This window comes from Rhinolophus hipposideros (genome assembly GCF_964194185.1).
Source record: "Rhinolophus hipposideros genome assembly, chromosome: 22".
In the NCBI taxonomy this organism is placed as follows: Eukaryota; Metazoa; Chordata; class Mammalia; order Chiroptera; family Rhinolophidae; genus Rhinolophus; species Rhinolophus hipposideros.
Genome location: NC_138068.1, coordinates 41,327,800 through 41,348,560, shown reverse-complemented (window position 1 = coordinate 41,348,560; position 20,761 = coordinate 41,327,800). Strand labels below are relative to the sequence as shown.

Below are 20,761 nucleotides of genomic sequence, written 5' to 3'. Positions count from 1 at the left end.
GGTAAGTTTTAGAAATACTGTTATTTTCATTCTTGACTAAGAGAGAGAAGCTAAATTCCTTAAAAATACCCTCCCACCATTTTCCTATGAGAAACCTTTCTTCCAGTAACTGAGAAGTGAGTTGATATATTAATCAAGGCTCTGGACCAGTCTGCTAAAATCTGAATATTAGCTCCGTCACTAACCAGTTGTGTGTCCTGGGGACAAGTGACTTTACTTGTTTGGACCTCCATTTCCTAATCTGTAAAATGGGTGTATAAAACAGTCTTTATGTTGTAAGGTTGTTGCAATGAGTGTATGTATATGTTTGTGTGTGCATATTTACATATGCACATAAAGTCCTTAGAACAGTACATGAAACATAATAAGACTAATGTGTTAGCTATAAATCTTAGTCACAATGCCCACTTCCCTCTTAGAAGGCATCCCCAAAAGGAACAGGAGGTGGAAAGTTCAACTTCATCTGAAATGGGATGCAGACCAGGCTCAGAGAACAGCTCTTTTCCTCTTTGCAGGTCGACAGGCCACTACCACTTCCGAGCTGGAGTAGGGTAGCCTAGGCTCTGCCCAATGGGAGCTCATAGTCTCGTGAGCCTAGCTCGAAGAGCATTTTCTACCATCTCCTGAACAAACGTCTACAGATCTAGTTTTAGGGTCAGGACTTAAAAAACTATTTGTGTGATTTAGTTTAATTTTTCATTGTTTTCTGAATAGAAACACAGACAAATAAAAAAGCTACTAAAGAAGTCCAGCTGAACACAGAGAGACTACCTTTTGACTTTTCATCATTCTAGGCCAAATGAAATCATAACCTCAAGGCCAGCACTGCAGAAGGGCCAGCATCATCATGAAAGTACAATAGCTTGGTATTAGAAACCTGGGCAATCACTCAGAGCCCCACTTTGGGGAGATTCTTCCACTGTTTATAATTAAGCAGTGATTCAAAGAGGTTGTTGGTGAAGGAAGCACTTGGGCTGGTATAGATAACTTTAGGTAATAATCTAACTCCTGCCCCTTCTCCCATTGTTCTTTCCTGTAGCAGGTATGACCAGGCCAGGCCCACATCCCGGGGGCCCTCATCATCTCAGTCCACACCCACAGTACCTTCCTGGGAGCACCTGTGCCTCTTGGTCTCTGGGCAGCATCCAGAAGTGAAGCCAGGTACCATGTCAGTGACAGACAGGAGGTAAAGGGTAAACATCTACTTTTCCTACCCCCAGGTGTGATAACTCTGAGGCATATTCTACACAGTCTGCCCAGGTTCCCTGAATAGACTGAACTCCTGCTGCTCACAGTGGTTAACTTAGTTACACTCTTTAATTGCTGTGTTACTTTCCTCTCTCCTGGGACCACCGCCCACATAAACTACTTACACTCAAATCCTTGTCTTAGGATTTGCTTCTGAGGGATTCTAACCTGTCATTTCCTCTTTAAATATGGACGCTTTAGGACAGACGTAACAACTTCTTTCCTTTTACCAAGTTGTTTATTTCAACCATGTGTCCCCTCCACACCACTGCTTGCTTCACCCCTTGGTCACGACCCTGGGCCTTACAGGAGCGGCCTTGGTCTGATGAATACTGCTCAGCTCCTGAGAGCCACAGTCCATTCTCTTGGAATGGAAATCTTCCCACCACGTAACATGGGGGTACCTTCTTTTCTGTCTGATGCCTCTCCTGCAGTGGGGCTCCTCCTGGTCACAGCTTCACCACCTCTTCTGACATGGCTCAGACCCATAGCTGAAGCCATGGCACATCTGTCTTCTCCCTTGAAGTTTGTCTTCAATCGAACTGTAAGGTATTTGTATTTCTTCTGCCCAACACAGCCAACTCAAATGGATAATCCTTTTATTGCAAATGTGAGCAGTTTAGAGAGAGGCACTCTGCTTTCCATGGCTTACACAATTCAGCTGGAATATTTTAGCACCAAGGGAGACCATTTCACCCTTTCCCAAGTTTAGGTAAAAGTGCAGCATCTAAATGAATAACTGAAATATTTTGTATGATGTGGCTAGACTGTTTTTGTTTGACCAGAATTTTTCTGAACTTTTGAAGAGCATTTCACCCAATACAACCTTAGAAGGCAGTGTAACAAGATGGCTAATAACATGGACACTGAAGCCACAAGATCTAGGTTTAAATTTTGGCTGCCTAGCAGTATGGGCAAGTTATCCAACCTCTCTGAGCCTTCCTATAAAATGAGGATAACAATAGTTATCTACTTCCAGGATTGCTGAGAGTATTAAATATATTGATAAACATAAAGGGCTTAATGCAGCACCTAACACACAACAAGTGTGCAATGATCATTACCCATTGTTACTATTGTTATTAGAAACAAAGTAACAAGCTGCACAACCATTCTCCACAGAAAGGTATACAATAGGTGGCAGTGGAACTCCCCAACTAGCCCTCAGCCCTGTTAATGAAATTCCCTGGTCCTCCACATTCTCCAGTCCTGGCACAGTATAATCTTCCTGTGAAGTATCCAGTTCACTTCTGCTTTCATTAGAATATATTTCACAGTATGATAGTTCAAAGAAACTTCACAATCCCTACCCCAAAATTTATACTCTCATTCACAAATGCCACTTCCATCTCTTCTTGCATACTTATGTTTTGATGTGTTTTTATGTAGTCACTGCCGATACAAAAAAAACTGAGCAACTAGAAGAACATGCCTAGAGACCAACAGAATTAGACTTTACCTAAAAAATAAAAAAATGACAACGTATTATGGAGGTGGGAGATTATTAAATTATAATGAAATTTGTGAGGAGTCAAATGGAGGGCCTGAACATTGTCTTTTTGCTATTTATTAACCAAAAAAAAAAAAAGACTAAGTAAACTAATATTGGATACAAGCTTGGGGGATGAATAGATCATCATATGACTCTGAAGAGTAGCCACTAGATACATGAAAACATTGGATATATCATTATAAAACTGAGCTAGAATTTTACATTAAAAAGTTAGACAACTCCTACTTCATGAATTTTAGTAGTAGAGCATCTAGTTACTGTTTATGGTTGAAAGCTGCACGACCACTTTTTAAAAATATCTTTTTATTATTCGAAATTACCATTAATTTGATAGATCCTCCCCCCTTCATTAGTGTTTTCTACTGCAATGGCCACCCCCAATTCAGGCCCTTGGTTAATTCCACCTATCTGAACTGACCCTCATTTCCTCAGCTCATCCTGCACAGCAATGCCAGCCTCATCTTCCTATAGCTGCACACCTGCTATGTAGCTGCTCTGGTCAAAAGCCCTTCCTTCATCTACCCTCCACGGTATTGCGTGCACACACGATTCCAGGAAAAAATCTCAATTCTTGAGCCTGGTACTAAGTTCCATGGTGTACTTTTCCAAACTTATTGTCTACCACTTCCCTACCAGAACACTAGACTTTAGCCAGACTAGACAACTACCCACTGGGCTTTCCTACTTCTACTCCTTTACTCACATCGCCTAAATATTCCATCTCCTGGAATATCTATCACATCCCCACTGAATGACATCCTCCCCATAATTCACACCAGCTCAAACACCATCTTCTCCACCAAGCCGTGGGTTGCTCATTTCAGAGGAGGCACACCTTCTTCTCCCTTGTCGTTAAGCTCTGCCACATGTCACTGGCATGTATCACACACTATCCCTTGACTAGGAAATAAGAGCAATTTGTGGGAAGCTCCTCAAAGGCAAGCACTGTGGCTTTCACAGAGGGGTATACTGTAGCTTCTCAAACAGAACACTTGCTCAACAGCTGTTTATTAACTTCAACCAGTGAGACTGTACTGTGCTTCAGACCAGTTCCTGGAGATTAATGACTCTGGGCAGAAACTAATTCATATGACTTCCTAAAGAAGAGAACAGATTTCCACAGAAAAATACAACATAACTCATATGATAAGGAATTTTTCTGGAATTAGTATTAGGTAACATGGTTTAATTAATGATTTTGCTGGAATGTACTTACCTTTTAGTTGACAGAACATCAATGGGAAATTGAAAAAGGCAAGATATAAATATCTCAAAATGTTACCTAATTGATTCTTACATACAGTCAACAGTCAAAGCTTTCAAGAGATGACACTTTTCAGTATAAAGGGAAAACTTCTCTTCTAATTATTATATGTAATGTTTTAAGGAGTTGTCAGCAGTATGTCTCTTGCCCTAATTTTAAGTATAACTTAAAAAGGAGACTACAAAATTCTATGCAAAGTAAGGAATCAGTAGTGCAAACAGAAAAAAGTCTCCCATTGTACTTAAGTACCATTGACACTGCCGTACTAAGAATGTGTCTATCAGGAATGGCATAGAAAGAACAAACTGATTTATAGATTAAAAGCACATCAATTATTTCATGACCAATGTCAAACACAAAAACTGCCTGAATGGTTTATAGGTTTATCACGTCACACTACATTTGGCATACATCTAATAGCACAGAAATCATTTATCATAAAGGTCTTTTTATATAGGTCAGAGTTGCTGGGGCTTGGTGTTTTGTGTCTTTTAGTTTAAAGAATGCTCTAAATTCTAGGTTTTTTAACTTTTTAATCTTCGGGAAGGAAAACTAAAACTTCCTATAAACTCAGATTAATGCTAATACACAAAAAAAACCTAAAATCTTCCTCCTACTATAAAAACAAAATAGTGTGGCCTCTGTTTCTTTTCTGATAAGAGTCTTAAATACCAAACAGTTAACTGCATAATAACATTTACTGGCAGCCAGGCAGCCTGCTTAGCAGATATATAAAGCAGGTAAAAGGAGAAAAAGTTAATTTCTTGGCTGAATGATTCCATCGGTAGCTATAGGGCAAACCTGAAAGTCTTTTAGTAAAGTAGCAGTTGATTCTTCTATCAATCTGTAGCACACATACTCTTCCAAGGAAAGCATTAAATATGAAAATCATATCCCGTTATCATCTGTTTCCAGCTTTCAGCCCAGTAAGCTTTTCTTAATGAATGCTGCAGCCTAAGGAACAAGCATGCTGTTGGCTTTTCTGAATAATGCTACCATTTTTGCTTATTACAATATCGACTGGCTGAGGGGGTTTCACAACATAGTCACAAGTGACTACTCTTGCCAGCATGCTCCAAGTTATTACAAGATGTTTTTAGACATTTCATCTAAAAGAGCTTTACTGCTTTTAGTGAAGAAAACATCTATGGTCTTGAACAGAATCATTTATATGGAGAAAGGCAGGAGGATTAGAAGCCTGCATTACAGCAGATACATAGCAGAATTTATTTAAGTATTCCTTGCTGGTGTTTTTGTCTGTTGCTTAGATATGCAATCCTTTTTTTTCCACTTTATCTGTGAAAAGGTTAAAATGTACAAAATTACATATATAAAGAGAAGAAGCAAAATGCCACATTTTGTTTACTTTTTGTTTAAAGTATTTCTGGAACTAAGAAAAAAGCAGCTACAAAGCATTATTTAGAAAAACACAATTGTACCTACTAACAACACTGAGATTTTCTTTGGAATCTATCTCTTTTACACCCACAGTGACTGCCTTTCAACAAATTTAATTGAATTAGACATTAAAGCAATACGCACTCTATAAGCAAAAGCTTTTAAATAATCACTTAAGGTTTAATCAAAAATATCTTTGTAGTAAGATGATTTAAAAAAAACACACCACGATATCTTAAAAGATGAACACTCCAGAAATCCTCTGTTAATAGAAAGTTTATCATTTTATTACCTTTTCTCTGTCTTCATCTTTCAGTTCACTCTTTACTCCCAGGCTATCTTTTGAGAGTTGCTGTATTTTCTTAATTTGAGTCCCATATTCAATCTAAGTATAAACAAAGTTTGATTTTATGGTGGATATTATTACAACTAGCACCTCTCTATATTTTTCAGTCTTTACAACATAAAACGAACAGTGAAGTGGAAAGTAAAACTGATATTGCTGAGAAATTCAACTTAGATAATTTAACAAATAGCACATATACAAAGCTGAATTCTATAAAGTGTTATACATTTTCAAATAAAATAACATTTGATGATTTTTTTACTTAGTCTTTCATCAATTTAGAGAATAAAATCTTGATATACTAAACTATCATGAAAATCCAGTTACTTTATTATGAAAGTTACATGTTTTCTCTCAAAAGTTTTGGCCTAAACAAATCAATCTTATTGATTTATTATCTGTATGATATCTACGTAACATCATGGTCCTACCAATTGCAACAGAGTAAATTATTTACTACATCATTAACCTAAGACAAATTCCACTTTCTATGAATAAAAATACACCATAGACATCAATGGAACCAGAAACATAGAAACCAAGTTTGCTCTGGCACTAAAAACTACATAAAAATGTCTGTCTCATTATCATACTATAATTGATAAAAGTGATTGCATCATAAAATGACTTTTTCTTAAAAGCAAGGCATAAAAAGCAGTTTAAGTATGCTAGTAATTAAAGCCTAAAAAAGTCACTGAACGTGGCCCATCACAGATAAGTATCAGAACATTTTCTAAATTAGACAGTGATTCACTGCAATTAGAATCACACCTATGAGATAAGTGAATTAGAAAATTGCTTCCTTACTTCTCAGTCTGAACACAAAAAAGATGTGAGCTTTGGTTTGACACACACACAAAATGACCAGACAATAATAACCAAAATTGACTTGTTTCACTCAAAATATCTTAAAAGGTATTATATGCTACCCCATTTTTAATAACAGTTAAACAGGGATTTTTGTTTTCTCTATCAGAATGCTATTATGGCAGTAATATGATGGCAGTAATGATATAAATAGCATACCTAATTAAAGTTTTATACGGCCAGAAGAAACAGTAAAATAAACCAAAAAAAAAAGATAAAGAAATGAGCAATTAAGAAAATGCAATATATTTCTCTCTTTTCTATATCTAATCCTTTTAACTCAGAAATACTTACCTTTTAACCCCAAGACTTTTCAACTGGCATATTTTTCATATTCCAATGGAAAGTATCTTTAAAAAGGGATTGAGGGGGTGAATTATAAAAATGGAGGTTTATTAAGTAATTAGAAGTTAAGCAAAAATTCTTTGTTCCTGTGGCTGCAAATGTTTTCTTCTGCAATTTGAGATCAGTTATAAACATGCAATGGACATTGCACCTGATTTTCTCGTTATGGGATCATTTCAGAGCCATACCTTCCAAAGCCAGAGCACTTTCTCACGGAAACATGAGAGTATTCAATTTATTTTGCTGAAGCAAAAAATGCTGCCTCCATTGGGGCTTCATAAGGAACAGTAAGGAAAATACCTTCAAGAGTCCAATTTAGATTGTTCTCAATGCATCTGAAAAATTTATTTAACTATAGGTACTCTTCTAAATTAATAATTCAAATAAAAATTGTATCATGTATTTGAAATAAAAAAGTTACTATGATATATTGATAGTTGAAACAAACTATAATTCTGCATTACCTATGACCACGGATTTCCATCAAAAATTGCTCTGTTCTCTCTCTTTGCCTGCTATTTAGACACATAACATTTGGTTATTATCCATCAAATCTACGCACCCAAACACTGGTGAGCAGGGGTTTTAAACCATGCTCTACAAGGACCATAGGTCCCCTCATTTTACTTCTTTTATCTGCATTTAAACAAAGTGTTCTACTATGGTTAAAAAAATGTTTAAGTTTGGAAAATACTGTATAGATGAAGACTCCCAAGACTTTCCTACTAAAAATGTCTGATGAAACAGCAGCGTAGGTGTCCCTATCTGTATCTACTGTATTTCTCCATTCATCAGTCTTTCGTGGTTTATTACTTATTTCTTCTCTGATCACGTCCCATATATTTCTCTTATTTCCACAATACATCTGGGCTTGCATGATATCCTTTCTCTCTGGTGCTGACTCTGGTTCCTGTCCTCTTCTTGCCATGTGGCCTAGATTCCTCACAGTCAGATTTGCTGCTTCAGGGGCCAAACGACCCATGCCCCAGTAGCATCTGCTGGTCCGGAGCCTCTCTAAGGATAATCCCCACATCCTCCAACTCCTCTAGGGGAAATCTGTTTTAACAAACCCAAGAGCACTGAATTAACCCATCAGGTAACCTGTTCTGTTACTGCATTGCTTCACAGCACTGGGCTTGATGCTGCCCACCTAAACTTAGCAGGACCATTCTATTCACTTCCTTACTCTGCACAAGCAATTTACTTTGTTCAATTAATGAAATCTGTTGATGATGATCTTTGGTCATGGGAAGGGAAGATAAAGGTTCTGGCAAACCTTCCAGGTCTCTGGGATCTCTCTCCATGCTCACAACATGTCCAATTTTCCACTGTTTCCTTCTTTTCTTCTGTATTCTCACATTCCTTCAATTTCCCCTCGTCACATTACTACTGGCCTAAAAGTGCCACCATTACCATTCATGGGTTCCTTTTTTCATTGGTCTTTGGGATTACACAGTAATTCTCAGTTACACAAATGAATAGACATTTAAGACCCTCACATTAGAGTTGAAAATGGGTACACAGAGTTACATAAATTGTCTGGCTTGACAGGTTAATATGAAAGATGGGACTAAGATTCACAATCTTTTGTTTTTTTTTCTATTTTTTCTGGGCTTCCTGTTACATGCTGAACTTTTACCAAAAGATATGAAGGAATATTTATGTATTCAACTAGTTCATATTAATGGGCAAGACACTTTGGTTAGTAACAAATGAGATTTGCTACTAACTTTGTCCTCCAGGAAGCTGAAGGTCATACTCTGCCCACAGTGGCTGTCACAATGCTTAGAAGGAACTGAATGAGAACTCAAAAGATTTGTTCTCCTCAAATTTTATCCCCTATAGGCACATATAACCTAATGACTGAATTTTCAACAAAAATCACATCTTTAAATAATGACATTGTATCTTCAGAATGCCTCTGTTATTAAACACAAATGTTCCTAGAAGGTATAACACAGGGTACAATCAATACATTAGTTCTCACATAGTTGTTTATGGTCCATAAGAGAACAAGACAAAAAATGAAAAAATTTGGAAGAACTAATTTTTAGTCAAATGGGGAGTCCCAATCCTTACTGAGCACTTATTATATGCTACAACCCGGGTCAGATTCTGAGCACTGAAATAATGACAAGGAGCTCACAACGTGGTGGGAAAACAGATGCGTAAACTATTACGATACCATGAAGGTATTGTAAGAGCTTTCTGAGATAATTATGACACAGACCTAAGGCAGGATAAAGGGAGAGAGGCCTTCTAGTTGAAGGATATACAAGTAGGAGATATGTGGTACTTTCTTTCAAAGAAATACAAATTGTTCAGTATGCTTAAAATTCTGTGTGCACGAGGTCGGACAATTAAGTTCACAAACTCATCCTAGAAAAAGTGCTCCATCTTTTTGCCGAATATCACTATGATCACCTTTAAAGTACTCCCCTTGGAAAGCTGTGCACTGATGCCAGTGCCTAGTCCACCCTACAAAGCAATTTTGGAACTCTTTTCCTGGGAATGGCCATCACAGCTGTCATCATATTATCCTTGACGTCCTGAATGTCATCAAGATGTCTTCCTTTCAGTATTTCCTTTATCTTCAGGTAAAGAAAGAAGTCATTGGGGGCCAGATCAGTGAGTAGGGAGCGTGTTCCAATACAGTTATTTGCTTACTGGCTAAAAACTCCCTCACAGACAGTGCCCTGTGAGCTGGTGTATTGTCGTGATGCAAGAGCCATGAATTGTTGGCGAAAAGTTCAGGTGGTCTAACTTTTTCACGCAGCCTTTTCAGCACGTCCAAATAGTAAACTTGGTTAACTGTTTGTCCAATTGATACAAATTCATAATGAATCATCACTCTGATATCAAAAAAGGTTAGCAACATCGTTGCAAAAGTTTGCGCACTTACTTGTCACACTTTGTGTGTGTGAGTAAATGCATGTATGTAAGAGAGTGTGCACATGTGTGGGAGATAAAGATGTACAGAGACATTGGGAAGACATGGGGGTAGAAGAGATAGAGGAGGAAAGATGGGGGATATGGAGGAGACAGGGGTGGGAGATTCATGCAGTGTGGGGAGAGAGGGAGACAGGAATAGGAGATCAGGAAGAGATAGGAGGAGGAGATGGGGATGAAACGAGGTGGAAGGGAACAGGATGGGGACAGAAAATGTGCATGTACATATGTCTACATTTGTGTGAGAGACAGAGAATGTGTGCGTGTGTGTGTGTGTGTGTGTGTGTGTGTGTGTGTGTGTGGCGGGGAGGTGGAGGGAGGTCATAGGTTGAAGCTGTGGTATGCAGAGACCAGCCTCTGGGCTTTGTCTTGAAAAGGCCGAGCACTCAAGGATTTCAGGCAGAGAAGACACATAACCAGGTGGTGACTCTCCATTTAGGGATGCTCCCTGAGTATCCGGACATGCCAGCCCCAGGCCTAGCACTTGAATGTGGGAGGCTAAAGCAGATGCTGGCAATGTTCCATGCACGTCCTTGGGCACTTTCTGAGTGCTCTTCAGTTCCAGTATCACAGGCTCCTCAGCCCGCAGGAGCACATGGTTAATTCCCCATCACCTGTACCCTTCCCCTATCAGTCCTCAATCAGTGATGCTCAGAAGACAGGGTATGCATATCCCAAATGCTCTGAACCATTTGCCAGTTTCCCTGTGGATTAAGCTCCAGGTGCCAACTGCTATAGCTGGCTTAATAATACACCGTTCCTGTTACCGGGACTGCCCTGTCTCACCTCCCCAATTGCCTAGTGACATGCCTTGCAATTCCCAAATTAACCACTTATATTTGAACCCCTGTCTCAGGATCAGCTTCGGGGATAACCCAACCTGAGACAAGAACAAAGGGCACCCAAGGAAAACTGCTGTAAGTACTAACTGGGGCCCTTCTATAAAAGCTGTTAATATGGAGAGCAGAGGAGCAGAAAGAAAGCGAGAAGAACACAGTCTTCACAGCACTAATAATACTAATATTTACATTCTTGAACTGAGTTTATTCAGCCTCTTTATTCATCTGACAAGTGGCAATATAGTCACAACACTTTATTTTCAAAACTATATGACAGATCAATATCGTTAAAAAGCCCTGAAAAGTATTATAGGCCTCCAAATAAAGTAGTATAATTCATAAATCAGTTGAAAGGTTTTTGTTGTTTTTTTGTTTTTGTTTTTGTTTTTTAGCTTTTAGTCCATTTAAAAAGAAAAAAAAATTTTTTTTTGACATTATATAATAAAGTGGGCCCAGGTGGCACTTTCCAGAATGCTGGGTGAGAGGCAGAGGAGTGGCGGCTGCCTAAGCTACGCAGAGCAATGCGCTCCTTCACATTTCCCCACACCAGCCTTGGCCCTCGCACTAGCTGTCAAAAATGGTGAAAGAAACCACTTACTGTGCTGTTTTGGGAATCACACCCAAAGTGACCTAGGAAGAACTGAAACAGGCTTATAGAAAATTGGCCTTGAAGTAGCACCCTGGTAAAAATCCAAATGAGGCTGGCCCGGTGCCTCAGTCGGTTGGAGGTCCATGCTCCTAACTCTGAAGTTTGCTGGATCGATTCCCACCTGGGCAGGTGGGCTCTCAACCACAAGGTTGCCAGTTCAATTCCTCGAGTCCAGCAAGGGATGGTGGGCAGTGCCCCCTGCAACTAAAAATTGAACTCGGTACCTTGAGCTGAGCTGCCACTGAGCTGCCGGATGGCTCAGTTGGATGGTGGGCTGCGACCCCTGCAGCTAGCAACAGCAACTGGACCTGGAGCTGAGCTGCGCCCTCCACAACTAAGACTGAATGGACAACAACTTGAAGCTGAACGGCACCCTCCACAACTAAGATTGGGGGGACAATAATTTGACTTGGAAAAAAAGTCCTGGAAATGCACGCTGTTCCCCAATAAAGTCCTGTTCCCCTTCCCCAATAAAATCTTTGGGGGAAAAAAAAACCCAAATGAAGGAGAAAAGTTTAAATGGACTTCTTAAGCTAAGAAGTGCGCTCTGATGCAAAGAAAAGGGACTTACATGACAACATGACACAGGAGGAAATCAGGCAATTAAAGGATAAGCAGGTGGTGGTTTTGGCTCCCCATGGACATCTTTGATACATTTTTTGGAGGAAGAGGAAGGATGCAGAGAAAAGGAGAGGTAAAAATGTTGTGCATCAGCTCTTAGTAACCTTAGAAGATTTACATAATGGTGCAACAAGAAAATGAGCTCTGCAAAAGAATGTGATTTGTGACAAATGTGAAGGCCGAGGTGGTAAGAAGGGAGCAGTAGAGTGCTGTCCAATTGCCAAGGTAGCGGGAGGCAATAAGAATTCATGATAGGACCTGGAATCATTCAGCAAATTCAGTTGTGCGCATGGAATGCCAGGGCCATGGGGAACGGATCAGTCCTAAGGATAGATGTAAAAGCTGCAATGGAAGGGAGATAGTTTGAGAGAAGAAGATTCTAGACGTTCACATTGACAAAGGCATAAAAGATGGCTAGAAGATAACATTCCATGGTGAAGGAGACCAAGAAACAGAACTGGAGCCAGGAGACATTATCATTGTTTTAGATCAGAAAGACAATGCTCTTTTTCACTCTACGAGAAGACCTTTTCATGTGTATGAACATAACAGCTGGTAGAAACACCGTGGCTTCCAAAAGCCAATATCTACTCCTCACAACCAAATCATAGTTATCACCTCTCATCCAGGTCAGACTGTCAAACATGGAGATATGAAGTGTGTGCAAAATGAAGACATGTCAATTTATTGTAGACCATATGAAAAGGGTGGCGTAATAATTGAATTTAAGGTAAACTTTCCTGAGAACAGTTTTCTCTTTCCTGATAAACTCTCTTTGCTTGAAAAACTGCTACCTGAAAGGAAGAAAGTAGGAGACTGATGAAATGGACCAGGTAGATTTTGATCCAAATCAAGAAAGAACACACCATTACAATGGAGAAGCATAGAAGGATGATGACCATAATCCTAGGGATGGTTCAGACCTCTTAATGGGACCAATGAAAAACACTCACTGCTGACATTTTATTGCAATAGTAAATGAGTGGAGGACGATATAATCATATGCTCACTAATTGCTATTGTTTTCGTTCTAATATTCAACTATAGTAGTGTTTTAAAAGTTAAATGAAGAATAAACTCAAATACAGAAGCTCAAAAATAAATAAGTAAATAAATAAAGTGGGCAGAGTCTTGCAGAGGGAGAAATTCACTTAAAATAATTTAGGCAAAATGCCCACTTCTCCCACACTGCTTCACTTTCTTTTACTTTCAAGAATTTTACCAATTAGAAGTTCGTTTGCATTAACTATACTCTATTTGTGGGGAAATACCCCTGGCATGCTGAGGTGTGTGGGCAATACACTGTGAACATGCTCAATCAGAACACTTTTCTCCTGAGACTTACATGAGGTCAGTCAGCAAAGGAGGTCAAGTTCTGATACCTGTGTGGAATTAGGAGGAGATGAGTGGTTCTGGCATGCTGAACAGTGGCACAAAAGGAAGAGGCAGAAAGAAATGGGAAGGTACCAGAGATAAACATCCTCTACCCAGAAACTCTGCCTACTGCACAGCTTGCTGGAATAAGTGGTGTCACTGTCTGGTTTTGTGTGCACACATAAAGCATAAGGACTTAGGGTGACGGCCAAGGTAGAGTTCTCCATGGAACTCAACATCTCCCAACCACAGCTGCACGATCTGCTCTTTTATGCAATGAGCAGATTTTTTAAAAAAGGCATTCCTTTTTTAAAGGAATAAAAAAAGCATAACATCTATATAATTGTCTAACCATGCTTATGACTAAAGCATTACATATTCCTACAATTTATCATTCTTTCTTTAAGATGGTCCCTTACACCGATATTCTTTAGTAGCTCATTATATAAGTTTATTTTTTTTTACACATCCTACTATATACAACAGATGCTCTCAATATAAAAATATTTACAAAGGATGATTTTTCCCTTCAAATTCTTCCCTCTCACATTTAGTTATAACAAGAAATCAATAATTAAGCAAAGCATCAATATGAAAATAAAAGGAAAACTACTATTATTTTCTTCATTTTACTGGGAAGGCAAAATCCCCTGCTTTGTCCATCACTATTATCTTCCCTGTGAACTCTTTGAAAAGAAGAGGCTGACAATGTTGATGACAATTACTTGTTGAACTTAAATCCTTTTGACTACTAAGAGAAAAACCCTAGAGTGCTATAGCTTAGACTTGCTATTACTTGAGCACATCCAACCTTCAGATCTTGTTTTCTAAATACCCTTCCCCACCAAAAGGAACCATATATTCTAGGGTAGGAGGCTAATTCCATGTCTGAGGCGGGGAAGAGAAGGTAAACCTGAAACATCTTGTGCCCAAAGCAAAGAAGTATCAGAATTAATGGGATCATTTAAAAGGACTCAGGAGCCAGTTTGAAGATACTCACTGGTCAAACTTGGGAAAATATGAACAACAAAAAGAATAATTACAGTAATTAATAACATACTGACTAAATAAAAATTCACAAGCATATGGTGATATGGGGGGAAGAAGAAGGAAAGAAAGCTCTTCTTTAGAGAAGAATGCTACCTAATAGATGTATAAGATAAAATTAGAAAATCACTACTTCACAATCTCCACTATAACTGATTCAAGCATTGCTAATGGATCCTAAAACCACTAGGTAAAAGGCTATGGAAGAACAAGATATTCCCAAGATGTCAAACCATCACCCCATAGATTTATTTACTAGTTTACGAAGGAAAAAATGTACCTTACAATAGAGATCTAGAGATCGCCATCAAGGCATCAAACTCAGCTTCACTCAGGTAGGACCACCTGACAACATGAATGATCAGCCTCCTGATAGGATGTAGTAGGAAGAATAGAACCTCAGCTGTGACTAGATAATTCCAGATTCAGTCCTCAGTGTCACAAGTTACATTTTAAGTACTCAATAGCCATGTATGGCTAGTGGCTACTGAATTAGACAGCATCAGTATAGAGCACATTTCCATCACTACAGAAAGTTCTATTGGGCAGTGCTGGTCTAGACTAAATTTCCAGTTTACAGGAAATATAGGGGATGCTATACAAATTAAGTTACATCATGAGGAGGTAGGATTCTTTGGAAAAGACAATTATGCTGGCAAAAATAGAAGGCAGCAGGAAAAGAAGAAGACCAAATATGAGATAGATTGAATCCATAAAAGACATAAGCATGAGTCTACAGGAGCTAAGCAGGGCTGTTGAGGGCAGGACACTGCGGACTTCACTCATTTATAGTGTCACCAGGAGTTGGAGCCAACTCAATGGCTTGTAACACACACATACAAGTTAAAAGATACTTCAAAAAAATAACCACTTTAATTCAGAATGTGAGTCATTCTACAAACCTGCCTTTTTCAAAAAAAGCCAGTGTCATGAAAAAAAAAAAGAAAGTGGAGACTAAATTAGATTCAGAGACCAAAAAAGACACAAAAACCAAATGTAATGTGTGAACCCTAGTCAGCTCCCGGTCTGAAAAAATAAAAAGACTTTTGTGGGGAACTGGGGAAATTTAAGTATCGGCTAGATATTGTGATTTTATGGAATCGTGATAATGGTATTATGATTTTGTAGGAGCCCATCTTTGTTCTTAGAAGATCCACACTCAAGTATTTAGGGGAGAAGTGTCATGGTGTCTGCAGCATACTTTCAAACACACACACACACACACACACACACACACACACACACACACACACCCCAAATATGGCAAACTATTTACAACTACTGCATCTAGGTATAGAATATATGAGTTGTCTTAGTCCATTCAGGCTGCTATGACAAAACACCACTGACTGGTGACTTATAAATAACAGAAATGTATTGCCCACAGTTCTGGAGGCTGGAAAGTCCAAGATCAAGGCACCGGCACAGTGGCCTTCTAGTGAGGACCCTCTTCCTGCTTCAGAGCCACGGCCTCCTACTGTGTCCAACGTGCTGGAAGGGGCCAAGGAGCTCTCTCTGGCCTCTGTTACAAGGCACTAATCTCATTCATGAGAGTTTCACCTTCATAACTTAAGCAGCCCTCAAAGGTCCCACCTACTAATAGCATTACCTTTAGGGGTTGGGATTTCAAGACATGAATTTGGGGGGGAATACAAACATTCAGACCATAGCATGAACGTTTGTTAAAATAATTCTTTTAATTTTTCTGTGTACTTTAAATTTTTGCAATAAAAGGATGGGGAGAAAACTGCTACAGAAAATATAAAGGAATGTACTGAAGCCACTTCTCCTACACCCCATATTCAGTGGGGTTAACTGTGGCAACAACCCCTGACCAGCACAAATGAGACAAAAAAGGCCTAGCCCTCCAAACTTGGAATACTGTGTACAGCAGAAAGTTGCCAAGCACCTTAAGAGAATGGGCTGCCAGAATCAGAGACGGTTGCTAAGAACCGTTGCTCTGGGACATACAGCCAAGGTATGTGAAGGTGAACTCCTCGAGGCCCATTCTATCCCCTCAAGTCTTCCCCAACACACCGCCTAACCAGAACAGAGGAGTACAGACCACAGAAAAAGAGTCATTTAAAGAAGGAAGCAATCTCTAGAGGGAACTCTAATGCTACTCAAATTCAACCATGAGGCCAAAAACTACCATGTGCCAAGTAGACGAAGGTGATGCGCCTGTTTTAAGTTGACAATTTGTGCAATATAAACAAAGTATAGATATTCCATTAATTCTTCAACTAAAGTAGGATTCTGAGAAAATGCAATTTCAAGTTCTCTAATGAAAATTTGTTCACTTGGTAATTCATGAAGAAAACTGACAATCTTATAGATGAAATGAACATTGTGACTGTCACTGATCTTAAACTTACTGCTCATTACTTCTAATTTTAGCAAAAATGGACCAAAAAAATAGTACAAAACAAGATATCACCTTCAGTTCTTTAAGCGTCTCTGTATTTGTGGTAAAGTGTCCAACATGAGCTTGGACATGCTCAAACTGCTTTAAATATTCTTGATTTCGAGTATGAGCCTTCTTTTCTGATTCACATATTTCCTTCAGGTATTTCTTTAGTTTTACATACTTCAGCTTAACTCTAGAAAAATAAAAGCAGATTTTTAAACAATGGATTCAGACTTTGATAATCTAAGAATTTTAACAAAATTGAAAATTCGTGAAATAACGTATTCTAAGATATTTTACGTGAAATAACGCATTCTAAGATATTTTACCCAAACACTGAAACCTAAAAGACAATGCATATGCATTTTCTAGAGAGAGGAAATTAATGCAACATCACTGAGGTATCATATCTCGGCATAACTCTCCTGAGAAATGTATACAACACATTATAACATTCACACAATAAAGACTTATATGGATTTCTTTCTCAAAATTAAATGTGATTCTAACAGTGGTGTCTATATGGCCATGTTCAGAGAATATCCCCCTAGCATTCTTGTAAGTGATAGACAATCTCAAAACTACCTGCTCTTATGGAAACAGAATTATACGATAAATCACAGCCTATAAACATTAAGAAAATTAGAAATTTAAAATTTAAAAAAGCTCTCATTTAAATATAATTTTAAATTTTTGTTAGAAACTGCAACAACATCCTATGTTATTGCAATATTTTATAATAACATATAGACTATAACTCTATTCAAACTGTGAAAAAAACCTCTAGAGACTCATCCAAAGTATAATATAAAGATACACTGGTTGGCTCAAGATGTGCAGCTCACTCTTCTCACAGAACCAACTTTGCTAATTCTAGCTCTTTCTTCTTCACAAATATGTAAGTCATAAAAGAGTACCTGGTACGTGGAATTTCTATTGTTGGTTCAATAAGTTATTCACTATTCTTTTATCAAGCAAAAATAAGCTGAAAACCACAAAAATGTTCACCCTCAAAAACAGATTTGCAAAGATGCTGGAGATGTTAAAAATTAATCTGCTACAGACCTTAACCTCCACCCCAATAATTTTCAAAAAGTTCTTTATTGTGCCAATAATTCTATGCTTTGATCTTGGTTGGCTGTGCCCATTTTTCCTTATGAACACAAAAATTAGGATTGCTTTTACCGTTGCCCATGTCTGCCATTTTCAACATAAGTGACAGCAATGAGGTGGACCCTAACGTACTGTCTTCCACGCACAGGTACTCGGTGAAGCTACTAGTGGTGGCCAGTGTCCACCTGAAATGACAATAGTAGCCATACTTTCTCCAACCAAAGTCTAGTTTCATTCCTGCCCCTATATTAATCTTCAAAGCTGATCAAATAAGTAGGTCATCCATTCATCCATGCAATCATCAATATATTCAGTGTTCTAAATAGGAAAGCCACTCTGCTAGGGTTAACAGAGAAAACCAAAAATGAGATAAGTAGAATGTAGTGTGATGAACGCTATGAGGAAAACTGCAAGGGACTCAGACAGACTAGGCAACCTGAACTAGTTGAAGGGGACAGAAAGGACTTCCCAGTAGGAATTACTTTCCAGCTGAGACACGGAAGTTCGGTAAGAGTTAACCCAAAATCGGGGAAAGCAAGACTGAAAAGTTGAGGGGAAAACACTCAGGCATAAAGCTCAAGGGCAATAAATAAAAGGAATAACTGTGATATTGACAAGAATAATAATTAATAATTACTGATTCTTAGAGTATCTCTTAGTCAGACACTGCTTCAAGACTATTACATTTTCATAACTATCATTATACCCGGTAAGAAATGTAGACACAGGATGTTGAAGTATTGTCCCATGGTGGAGCTCAGACTGAATCGAGGCACTTGGCAATAAAACCTACCTGCTTGCATTATACTACAAAAGATCTTGTGATACTTCAGAAATTGAAGTTTCAGTCCATGTAAAATTTTAGGGGGAAGCTGGCAAAAGATGGTGATGATGAAAATTAAAAAGGGGCAGATAATGGCAGGTCTGGTGAGCCCTTGTACCAGATACTTTTCATGCCCTCCCCACATCTTCCTGGTCTTTTCTTTTATCAGCCACAGCAGCAACAACCTGGTAACACCTGGCTCAACTACACCTAGTATCTTGCTTTCCCAGGGCTGCTTTTCTGAGTTTGCAACATGGAAAGCATGGACATGAGAAGGAATTAACACCTCCTGAATGGCCCTGGCCAATGGGGATCAGGAACCAATAGGTCAACAGTCCCCTCTTCCTTCCCTTCAGTGGACACTTGTGAAGAGCAGAGAGGCAGTCTACACTGCTCCTCTGAAGGTGCAGAAGGATCAAGTCCTAGGTGCCCACAGCAGTGACCAGCTCCTCCTTCATTCTTCCCAGCCCTGCTCTCCAGTTTTATATGACCACTTTCTAAAATAAACTACCACCTACAATAAATAAATAAATAAATAAATAAATAAATAAATAAATAAATAAATAAAATAAAATAAAATAAACCTACCATCTACACACAAACCCTTGTCTCAGACTCTGACGTCTTGAGGAACCAGGTTGAGGTAGCCATGTTAGTTTGGATTTGACCCCACAGGCAGTCAAAGAAAGCATATGTTTAGCAAATCATACCCTCTAACAGGAAACAAGAGGCTGAGAGAGGGGAACAAACTCAGAAAACTGACAGCTTGGTAAAGCTGTCACCAAGTGACACCTTTACCACCACCACTACGCCAGAAGTTGTCCAAGAATAAGCTATAGAAAAATTATATATTCTGTCTTCTGCCCCTTTAGCGGTGGGTTAGAAAAATGGCAACTGCCACAGATCCTCTAAGACTTAGGCACACTTCTGTGGCCATGGCATCTACAACACTACTATTTATTCATCACTTCGTTGGCTCTTCATGTTTCTTCTAAAGCTACTAGAGATATACAAGGTGTGATCAAACAATACGGTGAATGTTTAAGTTAAAAAAAATTATTAAAGCAAAAGACACATTGCCAATAAGCCCTCTCAAAATACTCCCCCTCGCTTCAAACACTTACCCCATCGTTCTTACCGCTTTCGGAAGCAGTTCTGGAAGTCCTCCGTGAGTGTTTTCAGTTGCACTGTTGTCGTTGCCTCGATGTCCTGAATCAATTTAAAATGTTTTCCTTTCATGGGTCATTTTGACTTTGGAGAAGAGCTAGAAGTCGCACGGTGCCAGATCTGGTAAATAAGGTGGATGAGGACACACTGCAATGTTTTTATTTGACAAAAATTGCCATACCAGAAGCGATGTGTGACAAGGCGCCTTTCTGTTGTGATCACAAAATTGGGTGAATGCTTCTGCTGAGTGCCATCCAATGGAAAGGCAGGGATCTTCAATACAGGAAGCGGTTTGTTGAACCTTAGTAACAGTGTGTGTGACAAGTTTCAACTTGTTTGGTGCAGTCAGTCAGGTATGAGCTATGGTTGAGAGAAGGTATGTTTTAAAGTGTTCCATAAATCATGGATCACAAACAATGCATTAACATGAAATGGGCAAACGGTTTCATCTTCCATCATGACAACGCTCCGTGTCAGACATCGCTTCTGATATGGCAATTTCTGTCAAATAAAAACATCCTCATCCACCTTAGTCACCAGATCTGGCATCTTGCGACTTCTAGCTCTGCCCCAGTCAAAATGACCATGAAACCTAACAGTTTTGAATCGATTCAGGACACTGAGGCAGCCATGACAGTGCAACTAAAGACACTCACGAAAGAAGACTTCCAGAACTGCTTCAGAAAGTAGCAAGAGCAATGGGATAAGTGTGTTCAGAGTGGGGGGAGGGGTATTTTGAGGGGATTAATGGCAATATGTCTTTTACTGTAATACATTTTTTAAATTTAAAC

General features: G+C 38.9%; 1 protein-coding gene and 1 pseudogene across 14 annotated transcripts in view; one reads left to right on the top strand and one right to left on the bottom strand.

Annotated features, from left to right (window-relative positions):
- Positions 1 to 20,761, bottom strand: part of KIZ (kizuna centrosomal protein) — a 147,384-nt gene that overhangs the window by 119,074 nt on the left and 7,549 nt on the right. For 9 of the 13 annotated variants that reach the window (XR_013992274.1, XM_081033955.1, XM_081033947.1 and 6 more), the window contains 2 exons: positions 16,898 to 17,060; positions 5,716 to 5,808 (listed from right to left, as the gene is read on the bottom strand). Coding sequence is in view for 12 of the 13 variants with exons in the window: in XM_081033955.1 (XP_080890081.1) it covers positions 5,716 to 5,808; positions 16,898 to 17,060 (256 nt within the window). In the remaining variant the exon portion in view is untranslated. The remainder of the gene's footprint in view (positions 1 to 5,715; positions 5,809 to 16,897; positions 17,061 to 20,761) is intronic. The other 4 variants (XM_081033949.1, XM_081033951.1, XM_081033948.1 and 1 more) reach the window with 1 other exon arrangement.
- On the top strand, positions 10,393 to 12,926 carry LOC308490732 (dnaJ homolog subfamily A member 1-like; annotated as a pseudogene). Its single transcript has 2 exons — positions 10,393 to 10,528; positions 12,037 to 12,926. The product of its transcript is annotated as a dnaJ homolog subfamily A member 1-like (transcript).